General features: G+C 43.5%; 1 protein-coding gene across 9 annotated transcripts in view; it reads left to right on the top strand.

Moving 5' to 3' along the window:
- ZFYVE26 (zinc finger FYVE-type containing 26) overlaps nt 1–14,589 on the top strand; it is a 67,321-nt gene that overhangs the window by 29,578 nt on the left and 23,154 nt on the right. For 7 of the 9 annotated variants that reach the window (XM_073997599.1, XM_073997598.1, XM_015453907.3 and 4 more), the window contains 11 exons: nt 72–236; nt 817–1,035; nt 1,652–1,754; nt 2,586–3,331; nt 4,540–4,736; nt 5,725–5,829; nt 7,571–7,693; nt 8,089–8,265; nt 9,682–9,928; nt 10,655–10,771; nt 13,533–13,696. In XM_073997599.1, coding sequence (XP_073853700.1) covers nt 72–236; nt 817–1,035; nt 1,652–1,754; nt 2,586–3,331; nt 4,540–4,736; nt 5,725–5,829; nt 7,571–7,693; nt 8,089–8,265; nt 9,682–9,928; nt 10,655–10,771; nt 13,533–13,696 — 2,363 coding nt within the window. The remainder of the gene's footprint in view (nt 1–71; nt 237–816; nt 1,036–1,651; nt 1,755–2,585; nt 3,332–4,539; nt 4,737–5,724; nt 5,830–7,570; nt 7,694–8,088; nt 8,266–9,681; nt 9,929–10,654; nt 10,772–13,532; nt 13,697–14,589) is intronic. The other 2 variants (XM_073997596.1, XM_005561575.4) reach the window with 1 other exon arrangement.

Below are 14,589 nucleotides of genomic sequence, written 5' to 3'. Positions count from 1 at the left end.
TTCTTCTTCTGGACCTGGAACATTAGGTCAGCAGCAGACTTTACTTTTTCTTTCTCATTTGCTTTCCATAGAGAGTGTGGAAGAAAAGGGAGGAGGCCCTCCACGGTGCAGCATCATTGAACTGCTTCAGATGTGCTGGCCCAGCCTAACCGAGGACTGTGTTGCCAGCCACACCACCCTCTCCCAGCAGCAAGATCAGGTCCTTCAGTCACTGAGAGAGGCACTAGAGCTGCCAGGTATAAGGCTGTCTGCTTGGGAACAAATAAAAGCCGAACTGGGGAAAGGAAACAGCTGAGAGTAATGAAGCACTTTGGAGCAGAGGCTTGGACTCCAGAGCTGGGCTCTACCATTCCTTTAGTTAGCCAGGGCATGTCTCAATGTCTCATAACTTAACTTCACCTGTTTTCCCACCTCTCAATTGAAAGAATGGTGAACACTCCATTAGCTGATACATTTTTCTCATGATGAATGAGAAATATAGCCAGCAGATGCTCAGTAAATACTGATGAACCCTTCCGCAAAAGATTGCTGTGTTCTTCATAAAGTTGTTCCACCCCAGAGACAAGGATAAAAACAGAACTATATACACCAGAGTAATTTTATACACTCCAGACTCAAAGCTCTTCCTGGCTGAGAATCACTTGTCCAAGTGACTGACTTGGGATTTTATATTTGCCTTGTAAGTGTAGTGCCCAGGCCATCAGATGCCCCAGGCAGTGCATAGGAGGCCCAGTTCACATATCCAGTCAGAAATTGACCCAAAGCTGGACTCACAGACTAAAGCCTGTGTCCTTTCTCCTGCCATCCTCCTCTCAGAGCCCAGGACTCCTCCACTGTCTTCCCTGGTGGAGCAGGCAGCCCAGAAAGCTCCAGAGGCAGAGGCCCACCCTGTGCAGATCCAGACTCAGCTCCTCCAGAAGAACCTGGGCAAACAGACCCCAGCAGGCAGCAGACAGATGGACTACTTGGGCACCTTCTTCAGTTACTGCAGCACCCTTGCTGCAGTTCTCCTTCAAAGTTTGAGCTCTGAGCCTGGTAGGTAGCAAGAAAGAGGCAATAGATTCATGGCAGCTGCAAGTGTTCAGGCCAAGGAAGAGAAAAGGCGCACGATTAAAAGACTCTGGATACAGTAGTAGCCAAGAACAGTAGATTTGTAAGGTCCTCCTCTCTTATTCATCTCTGGCTATTTTACTCATCTTTATGCCAGTATAACTGTATGGGAGTACTCAATTAATTTTCTTGGAATTAGTGACTCAAAAACATCTCTGTCAGACCTGTGGTCCACTGTGGATTCGAGGGGCCAGCAGAGGAATCAAGTCTCTGATATGAGTACCAGATTCTTTCTTAAGTTCACAGAGTAAGTACCACATGCACTTCAGTCGGGTTGAAGAGAGCAGGAGTTAGCTGTCTGTGGCTAGACGTGCCCACTGAAGTTCATCTGGGATTGGAAGTCTTTAGAGCAGTGGTAAGATATAGATAAACTTGTGGTCAGGTTCATGTTGAGAATACCCTTTACCTAGAATGAATTAACAGAAGGATCTCAATACTGTCTTCATCTTGACACTGTACTTTTTTCTCGATTCTGGGAAACAGGGCTCTGAACTCTTGTAGTCAGTGGTGCAAACAAATACCATGTTCTTTACCTTTGCAGATCATGTGGAGGTCAAGGTAGGAAATCCCTTTGTTCTGCTGCAACAGAGCTCTTCCCAACTGGTGTCACATCTCCTGTTTGAAAGACAAGTTCCCCCAGAGAGGTAGGAGCCACCTCCATGCAAGTCAGTCAGCCATGGGCCTTCCTAATGATTTCATCAAGATAGCCAAGGGCTCAGTGCATTGGTGCTTGGGGTTAGTACAGAGAGTGGGGATTTCTTCCAGACTGAATCTTTTATTCTTACACAACTCTGTGAAAACGTAATGTGCCTTGTTTCCTGCTTTCTCTCTCAATACCTCTAGCATGTATATTGTTAAGTATATATTGTTAAGTATGAAATCAATGGGTGACTCTGCACTTTATAAATAGGCAAAAATCCAAAAATTCGATAACATGATAGTTGATTAGACTGTAGGAAAACAGCATTCTCAGAGAATGCAAGTGTGACATAAATTTGTACAGCCTCCATAGGAAGGCAGTTTGTCAATATTTATTAAAATTGCAAATTCATATGCCCTTTGATTTAGCAATCCAGTTTGGACAATGTATCCTACAGCTTTATTATACATAAGTGATTTATGTGCAAAATCATTTCATTGCAATCTTGTATATAGTACCAACAGATTAGAAAATTCATTGTCCACTAACAGGAGCCTAGTTATGGTTCATCTGTATAATGGAATACTATGTAACTGCAAAAACTAAAGAGGGTCCTCTCTATAGAGGGATATGGATAGATCTCGCAGATGTGCTCAGTGAAAACACAAAGGGCAGAGCAGTATGTCTAATAGGCTACTTTTTGTGTTTTAAAAAAAAGTGTAATGATTAGGAACTTTTATTTACATTTGCTCATATAAGCATAAATAAATTGTAAGACTGGGTAATGGTGCCTGTGTATTCAAGCCTTGTATGCCCTCTGCTTCTCTCCTTCCAGACTGGCAGCCCTTCTGGCCCAAGAGAATCTCAGCCTAAGTGTGCCACAGGTCATCGTCAGCTGCTGCTGTGAGCCCCTTGCTCTTTGCTCATCCCGGCAAAGCCAACAGACCTCCTCCCTCCTGACTCGTCTGGGTACTCTGGCCCAGCTGCATGCCTCCCACTGCCTAGATGACCTCCCACTTTCTACACCGAGTTCCCCGAGGCCAACTGAGAACCCCACATTGGAAAGAAAGCCCTATTCCTCCCCAAGGGACTCATCACTCCCAGCCCTCACCTCCTCTGCCTTGGCCTTTCTTAAGTCTCGCTCAAAGCTCCTAGCTACGGTGGCCTGCCTGGGGGCTTCCCCGAGGTTAAAGGTCAGCAAGCCCAGCTTGTCATGGAAGGAACTTCGTGGCCGCAGGGAGGTGCCTCTGGCTGCAGAGCAGGTAGCCCGGGAGTGTGAGCGCCTTCTGGAACAATTCCCTCTGCTTGAGGCCTTCCTTCTGGCTGCCTGGGAGCCCCTGCGGGAGTCCTCGCAGCAGGGGCAGAATCTGGCAGTGAATCTCTGTGGTTGGGCCCGTCTTTCTACCGTTCTCCTGGGCCTACATTCTCCCATTGCCCTAGATGTACTGACTGAGGCTTTCGAGGAATCCTTGGTGGCCAGAGATTGGTCCCGGGCCCTTCAGCTCACTGAAGTGTACGGGCGAGATGTGGACGATTTGAGCAGCATAAAGGATGCGGTCCTGAGCTGTGCTGTGGCATGTGGTGAGCAGAATGCTTTGCCTCCCTTTTCCACTAATGGTAATACTTGGTATTCACTGGGTATATTATCACCTTTAAACCTCATGGTAACTAGAGAGAAGTCCCACTATAATCTCATGTTATTAAGAGGAGACCAGGGCTCAGAGGGGTTAGGAAACTTACCCAGGGTGGTAAGTGGTAGAGTAGAGCTTAGAACCCAAGTCCATCTGACTTTAAACAGGCACTCATAACCAGTATTCTCAATACTGTATATCATAATTCTTGTGAAATTCTATAGACTACAAATGTTTGGGCCCCAGCCCCAGAGGCCCAGGACTTTGTAAGCCACAGTCTCGCTCATAACTACCCAGCCCTTCCAGTACAGCATGAAAGCAGCCAGCGTCAATATATAAAGAAATGAACATGGCTATAGTCTAATACAACTTTATTATAAAAGCAGATTGTGGGTCTCTTTGACGACCACTGCTTTGAAAGCTCCCCAGGAAATTCTGACATGTAACCAGAGTGGAAAGCCAATGAGCTGCAATACTACTAGGATTTCCTAGCAGTGTTGTAGCAAGAGTTGGGTGTGATGTAGGGAATGACTTTCGGATAGGAGGTTTGGCTCCCTTTGGAAAGGAGAAAATCCATCCTTGAAAAGGTGGAGAAATCCACTGACTGGCTGTGTGGTCTTAATTGCTTGGAGTCTGTTTTTTTGTATCTCCAAGATCATATCTGTGAAATGGGTGTGGAAGAGAGAGATCTAAGTCATGATGACAGAGAATATCCAGGGAGTGAAACTAGTCTATCTGGAATAACTTTCAAGTGGTTATGTATGGCATAGGGTGGAAATTACAGGGAAAAGGAAAGTTTCACTGACAAAGTGAGTCTGAAACAGTCCTATATGTTCAGCATGCCAAGACATGGAGAGCTTCATCTCTTCTGTCCTTCCTTTATTCCTTCCTTCCTTTCTCTTTCCTTCTCTTCCTCCTGAAAGTCTCATGACTATTATCAGGTTTACCTAAAGATAAACATAGGGTAGAGATACAGCATTTTCCTTGTCATATAATGGTTCCAAGTGTAAAAACTAATTAAGATCACATGCATCTTAAGGATCCTCCAAGCTCCTGTTTTATGAAATTGAAGAAAGCCCTTTCTCAAGAAGTAACGTGGACTCTTGAGCTCTTCAGGTCCCATGCTTGCTGCCTCTAAGCATCTTTTTTGTCTTATAGACAAAGAAGGTTGGCAATACCTGTTTCCTGTGAAGGATGCATCTCTGAGAAGTCGGCTGGCCCTACAGTTTGTGGACAGGTGGCCCCTGGAGTCATGTCTGGAGATTCTGGCCTACTGCATTTCAGACACGGCTGTCCAAGAAGGACTAAAGTGTGAGCTACAGAGGAAGCTGGCGGAGCTGCAGGTGTATCAGAAGGTATGGGCCCTCGCATCAAGAGAAAAGAAATGGGCTTCTCACTCTATGATCAACTCCAACCTATTCTCGTATGATGGGGGACTTTAAGAAACAGAAAACATAGGCCTGGGTTTTGCTTTGCATCTGGCTTCAGTTCTTAGGTGGACAGCAGGGAGGCCTCCTAGTTGGTTCCTGTGTTACTTACTTCTGTAATTTTAAATAAATTTGTATGAAGTGAGGGTAAAAATAACAAAATTAACATTGAAATGGTGTATTACGGTCCAAAAAGGCTTTTTCACATGTCTTTTTGACCTTTATGTATGTTTTTGTATATTATATCTTCTATAAAGTTTGTTTTAAATTTCAGCAAAATTTCAAGAGCTATTTTGAAAAGATGCATGAAGGTGACAATTTCAAAAGTAAAAGATTCTTGTGACATGTTTGTTATGTTCAAGCTCAAGAGGTTTAGGGAGACAAATTTAGGAAGCATGGCTACATAAGAAGTACAAAATAGATGCTAATTTTCCAACATATCCTTGGAGCAGACAGAGTCCAGGAACCCTACCAGAGACAGTGAAAATGGCAGGTGAAAAAAGGTTTATTTTTATTCTTCCTTGGCAGTTTTCATGCAGAGCTAAAATGTTGTATGAAAGGCGATCCCACAGAGCATTCAAGCCAGAAGAATATCTTGGGTGGAGTTTGGGGTGGAGGAGCACGGGACAGGTGAACCCCAGAACAATCTGGAAAGCATGAGAGCACTGTCTTCACTAGTGAAAGGCCCCAGTCCTGGCTGCCATATTCAGCCTTCACTTCCTGCTTGTTCTTCCCGGATAGGTTCACTCTGCTCTCTAAATAATCTTTGCCCAATTTGCTCTCTTTTCTGGCAAGTTCTAACAGCCTGACTTTGGGGCAGAGATCTAGAGATGGCCCATCTGTGGGCATGCCAGTGACTTGTTCATGGAAGGAGAAGCTGCAGTGTGGTTTGATGGATTTTCCTGTCTTTCCTTAGATTCTGGGTTTACAGTCTCCCCCCGTGTGGTGTGACTGGCAGACCTTGAGGAGCTGTTGTGTTGAGGACCCATCAACTGTCATGAACATGATTCTAGAAGCACAGGTACCATTTTCCTGGGTGTTGTTCCACTTCATCCTCCTTTCAGAGTTGCAACCCCTTAGCTGGCTGTATAAGCCCCTTTCTGCATGTCAGTGTTCACTTTTTAAAAAAATAACTATACCACATTCTTTTTTATTGTGAAATTTGCCAAAATCCACATAAGTATAGAGAATAATACAATTGACTCTTTTGTATCATCACCCTGTGTATATAAATTTCATCACCCTGAAATTTTCTACATTGTGTATATTAGGTAGAGAACGTATTTCTCAAAGTGGAATTGCTGGGTCATCGGTCACGAGCGTCCTCACCTTTTCTAGGATATTATCAACACACTCTCCAAAACGCTTACCCCAGTTACACTCCCACTTGCAGTTCCTGCTATTCCATACACATGTCACCTTTTTGTTTATCTTTATTTTTATTATTATTTTTGAAACAGAGTCTCACTCTTTCACCCAGGCTGGAATGCAGTGGCACAATCTTGGCTCACTGCAACCTCCACCTCCCGCGTTCAAGCGATTCTTCTGCCTCAGGCTCCTGAGTAGCTTGGATTACAGGCACCTACCACCACGCCCAGCTAATTTTTTTGTATTTTTAATAGAGACAGGGTTTCGCCATGTTGGCCAGGCTGGTTTTGAACTCCTGACCTCAAGTGATCCACCCACCTTGACTTCCCAAGGTGCTAGGATTACAGGCATGAGCTACCATGCCCAGCCCCTTGTTACCTTTTTATATTGTCCAACTTTTCAATGTTTACAATAAGATGGTATCTCATTGTTGTTTTAATTTACATGATTACTAATAAATTTGAATATCTGTTCATGTTTATTAGACTTCCAAGTGCTAAGTAGGATTTTGTCTACCTTTTAAGAAGCTGACTATAGATGCTCATTCAAATGTTTGTTCATTCAGGAAATACTTATTGCATGCCTATTGCCAGTCACTGTGCTAAATGATGGTGAAACAAAAATAGTTAAGCTGTCCTTGCCCTGGAGTGGCTCACATTTTGGGGACAGAGGTGATGTAAGATGCATCCCTAGGTGACTGCAACATAATATACAAATGACAGAAGTAAGCTCAGATTGTGGGCGCACAGACAGGGCACCTAACATAGCCTGAGAAACAAGGAAGCATCCTGAAGAAGGCAGTCCTAGGCAGGGTTGTGGGGAGGACATTCCAGACACCCCTATGTGGGAATATTTGAACAAAGCCCTAGGAATTCTATTCTCTGAAACTTCATCTACAGTTCACAAATTGGGGTTTTGGGGTAGTGAGGTGGAACATGAGTAGAATCCAACCACCGATATGTGTATTTGGCCTTTGTAGTATTGGTCTACAGAATTTTTATTTTTTCATGTTGACTTTATTGCCAAAATTTTAAAATACAGAAATTGTATGATTTTTAAAAAGTTTTGCAACTTAAAAGTCTGACAACATTGGGCCTGCCCATTCTTATAGCATGGGTGCTCTGTCCTTTAAACAGAGTCTTTTCAGTCTTTCCCACTTCCTTAGAATCTCCCCAGGGTTGACACCAAGTGTCTGTTGCCACGTCATCTGCTATTTTTTCATAGTAGAGCTAAGAGGAAAGTGATATGAACAGTAAGCCTGCTTCAATCATTTTCATCATAGTGAAGTTCCCATCAGCACTTACAGACATTCCTGGGGCTTTATAGACTCCAGACTGCTAAGAAGAATCAGGCAGTCATGTAAAGGTATTGAAGGCATGTGTGTTTCCTTCCAGGAGTATGAGCTGTGTGAGGAGTGGGGCTGCCTGTACCCCATTCCAAGAGAACATTTAATCAACCTTCATCAAAAGCATCTTCTCCATCTTCTAGAAAGAAGAGATCATGACAAGGCTCTGCAAGTAAGCCCCCAGTTCTTTCCATTTTTCTTCTGGGGTGGGACAAGAAGATTAGTCAAATCAGATGGCTTTGTTTTCATGTTGAATCCCATGCAATCTCAGATATGCCTCTTCAGGTCCTTCAGGAGCTGGTTATAGTCATCTTGAGAAGAAGGGGCCTAGCCTTGCATTAGACGCCAGATGGGGCAGCTAAGTCCAGAATTCTGCTGAATTCTGGTCCTGTCAAAGCCATGGCATTTGTGAAACTACAGAGGTGGTTTTAAAAAAAAAAAAAGCGAGTATAGAGAAAGGATTAGTCCAAGATGCGTAAACCTAAATATTCCTTTCTCAAACAAAACAAGGCTGATCTAAGAGCTCTCCTGCATGCCTCACCTTCCTCTTCTACCCTTCAACAATAGCTCCTGCAAAGAATCCCTGACCCCACCATGTGCCTTGAAGTGACAGAGCAATCCCTTGACCAGCACACTAGCTTGGCCACTTCTCACTTCTTGGCCAACTACCTCACCACTCACTTCTATGGACAACTGACTGCTGTCCGACACCGTGAAATCCAGGCGCTGTATGTGGGATCCAAGGTAAGGAGGAAAAGGAGGTGTTGGGAAGGCATACCTGAGGGAGAGCTTGCAAGCCTAGCTCTTCTTCAGAACTTGCCTTTTCAATGGCTCTTTTGCCAGGCACCTGCCATCTCTGGCCTGTGCTATATGAAATCCTTACCCTAGCAGCCCACTGTATCCTAGATGAGTCTCCTAGACTTGTCATTCTCTTCCTGTCCTGCCTCTGTAGTGAATTCTACCTGGTCCTCTTAAGTTGCCTTTATGGTTTCCATGGCATCTGCTCTATCAATGTTTCTCAATTCTGACAATATATCAGAATCACCTGGACTTAAAAAAAAAAAAAAATACCAGGCTATTCACCTCAACCCCAGATCAATTAAAACTGGTCTTGAGATAGGGACTGGACATCTTCCAAAGGGCTTCTGATGTGAGGATTTAAAACGACTGCTTGATAAACTTGTCTGTGCTAGTGGAAGAGGGTTAGTTGTCTATGTAATTAGATGAGATAAGCTCTTACCTTTGATGTATAACCTTGGAGACATTAATAGAAGAAACCACCAGCTAGAAATAGTAATCCAGGGAAGCAGAGTTTGAGGAGAGCTAGGGCCCTCTGGCATTCTTCTAATTATTCTGCCTGGCAGTCCTATATACTACCCCACAAATAGAACGAGTGCTAGGAGAACCATAAATATAACCACTGACCCACTTACTAAGAGTTAAACTACATAACATGTTCCTTAAGAAGATACACCCAATGTACTGTAGCTGAATAGGGGAACCCTTGAAAACCGGCAGTGAACAGAGTCCGTGAACATATTTCAAGCCTAGTGACCGTGACTTCTAAGGAGAACTTAGATTCATTGTTTACCTGTAGGACATAGGAGGTACCAGGTTTCATCAGACCACTAACACCACCTTGTATTTCTCATTCTGAGTAAAGCCTCAAACAAACAGAATGGTGGCATTAAGGGTCAGGGAGACCTCAACCATACCTGGAGGGTCCAGGCCAGAGGTCAGCAGGCTACCACCCATGGGCCAAATCCAGTCCCCAGCCTGCTTTTGTAAAGCAAGTGTTATTGGAACACACATGCGACTGTCATTTTACCTGTGGCTGCTTTCAAGGTACATGTGCAGAGCTGAATGTTTGAGACAGATATTATGGACCATAAAGCTTAAAATATTTACTCTCTGATCCTTTATAGAAAAAGTTTACTAACCTCTCATCTGGTGAAGGTACTTGGGGTACTTCTCAATTACCATCTGCAGAATTTAGTGGGGAGCTCAACCTTCCTGCCTAAAAAACTGCGAGTCCATTTCGGTAGCTGGCTATGCGCCTTTTGTTCTCATGCACCCTTCTCCTTCCCAGTGAGAATCTTGAGTTTTTTTCTGAAATTTGTGTACTATTTTCTTTACTCTATGGATCTACCCCACAAACAGATTCTGCTGACCCTGCCTGAGCAGCACCGGGCCAGCTATTCCCACTTGTCCTCTAACCCCCTGCTCATGCTGGAGCAGCTGCTTATGAACATGAAGGTGGATTGGGCCACTGTGGCTGTGCAGACTCTGCAGCAGCTGATGGTTGGACAGGAGATCGGCTTCACTATGGACGAGGTGGACTCACTGCTTTCCAGATATGCAGAGAAAGCCCTGGACTTCCCATACCCTCAGAGGGAGAAACGATCAGGTAACTGCTAGCATCCTAAAAGGGGATTCTACGTGGAGGGAAGAAATGCCATGCTGCATTCTTAGTTTTAATTTGCACCCCTTTTAATATTTTGGGTTGATCTAGAGTGAACGAATACACTTCAGGAGAGATAGCTCTTTATTATATAGGAGCGATCTTGGTCTTGGAGGAAGTAGAATAATGACCAGAATTAAAAGGTGGTAGGTAACCAATGCATGCATAATAACATAAAGGTTTGGAAAACAAAATAGGCTGGAAATGGTGTCTGTCTGGCCTTGATATAGCGGGCTCTTCAGTGCCATCATTTGGTATTGAGAATATGCCTTATTCCCAGGATCACATCAGATATCACTTGTATGTGAGCTGACTCAGCCTATTCTACAATGAAGACACTGAAATAAGTATGGACTGATGTTCCCAGCCAGCTCTTTTTTCTTACTCCCTACCCTCCAGGGGCATCGTTTCAACATCTTCCACTTCCCTCTGGGCATTTTTAGATTTATTTTGTAGAATCCTAGTGTCCATTTCATTATCTTATATGCCTAAATATGGTTTGTTTTTCAAGGCGTTTAAGAAACATGCATGCTATGGGCTTAGAGGTACCTTCTCCATTCTCTTAATACCTAGTAGAGTCATGGAATGACAATCAGAGAAGCCAACAGAGCTTTGTTCTAAATGCCTAGGATGGTGAATCAAGATACTTATGGTAGAACCATATTTTGTCAGCATTTTCCCTCTCTACAGATTCTGTGATTCACCTCCAAGAAATTGTCCACCAGGCTGCAGATCCCGAGACCCTCCCTAGATCACCATCGGCAGAGTTCTCTCCTGCTGCTCCTCCTGGTAAGAGCTGGCTCTGATTATTCACTAAAATGTTTCAGTTTAGTCTTGCCTTATTCTGTCCTTCAGAATTTTTTTTTTTTTTTTTGCTTCTTTTTTTCATTGTCAGTTATAACGTTATTAATTGTTTATCTTGGTTCATTCCAGATTTACATATATCTCAAAAGATTCAACATACAGTCAATTATTGTTATTTGTGGCAGTATGTCTATAAAGTCTCCACACTGAACTAGAAAATCCAGAACTCTTGCTCCTAGGGGAAATATGTACATGTATACACGTATCTCACATAGATGGTCATCTTAAATCCTAAAAACAGCTCATAGTAGATGATTCTATTTCCTTTTTTCTACAAAGGAGGTTCAGAAGTGTTAAGTGACTTGCCTGAGGCCACCCCCACTAACAGGTTCCAGAATTGGAGTTCAAATCCCATTCAACTAGCCCCAGCACTGAGCTTCTTGTACTACCCCGCACTGTCCACTACCACCTCCATCTTCTGGTCACTGTTTTTTTTTTTTTTTTTTTTGAGACAGAGTCTTGCTCTGGCGCAATCATGGCTCGCTGCAACCTCCACCTCCTGGGTTCAAACAATTCTTCTGCCTCAGCCTCCCAAGTAGCTGGGATTAAAAGCATGTGCCACCATACCCAGCTAATTTTTGTGTTTTTAGTAGAGATGGGGTTTCGCCATGTTGGCCAAACTGGTCTCAAACTGCAGGTGATCCGCCTGCCTTGGCCTCCCAAAGTGCTGGGATTAAAGGTGTGAGCCACCACACCCAGCCAGGTCACTGTTGTATAGAGGCTGAAACAACCCCAGCTGGGAATCTGAGTATTGAGTGTTAGGTGACTCAAAACTTTCACGACCGCACGTGTTTGCAAATGACCACAAAAGCAAGATGAATATTGTTTTTGAGGTTACAAATGTTAACAAATAAGCAGCTTCACAAATATGCAGTCTGGTATTAATGAGGATTGACTGTACTTAGCCCTCAAGTTCATACTGTCACACACAAAGCAGAAACTCCTCGAAGGCCTCAGCCATGTCTTGGTCGCCCTTTTCACCACCCCTCTAGTGCCCTGGTCTCCAGCACCCACACAATGGCCTACTCCCAAAAGAAGCTCAGCCAAGTATTTTGTTTTGCCAAATGGTCAAAGGAGCAGGATTCTAAGGTCTCTTCTTCTGAGTGCTACTAAGTGCACCATGTTTTACAGCTCTCTTTTTCTGTGACCAGCCAATGTTGCTCGGCTAGATGAGAAGAAATCTCTTTACATATCATAAAACAAACTGTGGCATTTTCTGGCCATAGTTTGAGAATTAGTCATGCGTCATGGTAACCAGCCAAGCTGAGGGGACGGCTCAGCCTTGCAAGTATATTAGCAGCTTCATGCATCTGTATAAATAGCAGCCAGAGCAGCTTTGATGGTGTGTGTGTGTGTGTGAGTGTATGACCTTTTTTTTTTTTTTTTGGAGACAGGATCTCACTCTGTTGCCCAGGCTAGAGTGCAGTGGTGCCATCAGAGCTCACTGCAGGTCAGTTCCTCCTGCCCCTGCTTCCCAAGTAGCTAGGACTACAGGCACACACCACCATTGCCTGGTTAATTGTTTTATTTTTTGTAGAGACAGGATCTTGCTTTGTTGCCTGGGCTGGTCTCGAACTCTTGAACTCAAGTCATCCTCCCACCTTGGCCTCCCAAAGTGCTGGGATTACAGGCATAATCTGCACCCAGCCTATATGAGCTTTTTATTATGGAAATTTTGCAAATCCCAGATATCATATCATCTCATTTATAAATATTTCAGTATAAATCTCTGAAAGGTAAGGACTTTCATGAAACAAAGCCATAATACCATTATCACATCTAGAAACAAATTAATAATAATTCCTTATTCTCAAATATCAAGTCAGTATTCAAAATTCTCCAGCTGTTTCATCAAGATTTTTTTATAGTTGGTTTTTCTAGACTCAAGATCTAAATAATGTCCATACATGGCTTGGCATTTGGCGAAATATCTCTTAAATCTTTTCTTAATTTTTATTTTTTAAGAGAGTCTCCCTCTGTCATCCAGGCCAGAGTGCAGTAGTCTGATCATGGCTCACTGTAATCTTGAACTCCTGGGCTCAAACAATCCTCCCACCTCAGCCTCCCTACTAGCTGGGACTACAGGCACACACCACCATGTCTGGCTAACTTTTGTAATTTTTTCTTTTGTATAGATGGAGTCTAGCTATGTCGCCCAGGCTGGTTTTGAACTCCTGGCCTCAAGTGATTCTCCTGCCTCAGCCTCCCAAAGTGCTGGGAGTACTGGCATGAGCCACTGCACCGGCCTCTTAAAGTGCCTTTAATTAATAGGTTCCCTGCCTCTTTTCTTGTTTATCCCCCCTACCTCTTTTTTATTTGTGGAGACTAGTCATTTGTGCCCCAGAGCTTCCCACATGCTGGATTTTGCTGACTGCCTTCCTGTGGCAATCTGCCTCTTCATCCCCAGAATTTCCAGGACACTAGTAATTAGATCTAGAAGCTGGACTTGATTCAGGCTTAATATTTTTTCGTAAGTATACTTGATAGCAGGTGGTGTACACGTCCATCAGGAGGCACACGATGTTCATTTGTCTCTCTTTTATGACACAAACAGCCACTGATGATCATTAACTGGATCTATTATTTCAATAAGCTTTGTAAAATGGTGAAATCCTATCATTGCCTCTTCATCTGTATGCTGGCATATTGATTACCTTTTACTCTCACCTCTGGCTCTGCCTCCCAGGTATCTCCGGTGTACATTCCCCTAGTCTAAGGGAAAGGAGTTTTCCACCAACCCAGCCCCCACAGGAATTTGTGCCCCCAGCGACACCGCCTGCCAGGCACCAGTGGGTACCAGATGAGACTGAAAGTATCTGCATGGTCTGCTGCAGGGAACACTTCACCATGGTAAGCAGCATCGGTCTCCACTGTCACCCTCAGGAGAAGGTAAAGGAGAATTCTAGTTCATGAGCCTGAGTTTACAGTCAACGCCTGTCCCCAAGAGAATATTGGTATTTTCAGAACTGCCAAATCTAAGACTTTGGGTTTATTTTTGACCTGATCAGAATGTGTTTTCTGGATTCAGACAGGTAGTAGACACCCTCAAATAGCAGTGAATTCTAAAATCTTTGCCATTGTCATGAGATAATAAAAAAGAGGCAGGAGGAGTCACCAGGTGTCAGTGGATCTTGTTTCCAGCTCCATGTCTTTAACAGTAAGACTGGTGACCTAGCAGTGGTTATATGCACTGACTCCAGAGACAGAGGACCTGGGTTCTAATCCTGGCTCTGCCTCTTAATGACAGTGTGACTATACACTATTTTGGTCTCATGTGCCTTCTTGTAAACTAAGGATGATACATTCTTAGGCTCATAGAGCTGTTAGGATTAAATAAATACATGTCACCATAGTTAACAGAGTACCTGCCCAGTATGCCACATCAGCTCAATGCTGATGAAAACAGTGTTGATGTAATTGCCCTGTGTCTGTTTCTTCCTCATCTATAAAAGAGGTGTAACATTTCTATATTTCTATTAGAATGAAATGAAGCAGTACTTTAAAGTCACTTTGATGCCCATCCACTGTAGACTGGATAAAGAAAAGTGGTACATATATACCATAGAATACTATGTAGCCATAAAAAAGAACAAGATCATGTCTTTTGCAGGAACATGGATGGAACCAGAGGTCATTATCCTTAGCAAACTAACATAGGAATGGAAAACCAAATACCACATGTTCTCAATCATAGTGGGAGTTAAATACTGAGAACACATGGACAGAAAAAAGGGAACAACAGA

This window comes from Macaca fascicularis, chromosome 7 (genome assembly GCF_037993035.2).
Source record: "Macaca fascicularis isolate 582-1 chromosome 7, T2T-MFA8v1.1".
Classification (NCBI taxonomy): domain Eukaryota; kingdom Metazoa; phylum Chordata; class Mammalia; order Primates; family Cercopithecidae; genus Macaca; species Macaca fascicularis.
The sequence above is the reverse complement of the archived record's forward strand: the minus strand, read 5'-3'. Positions and strand labels throughout refer to the sequence as shown.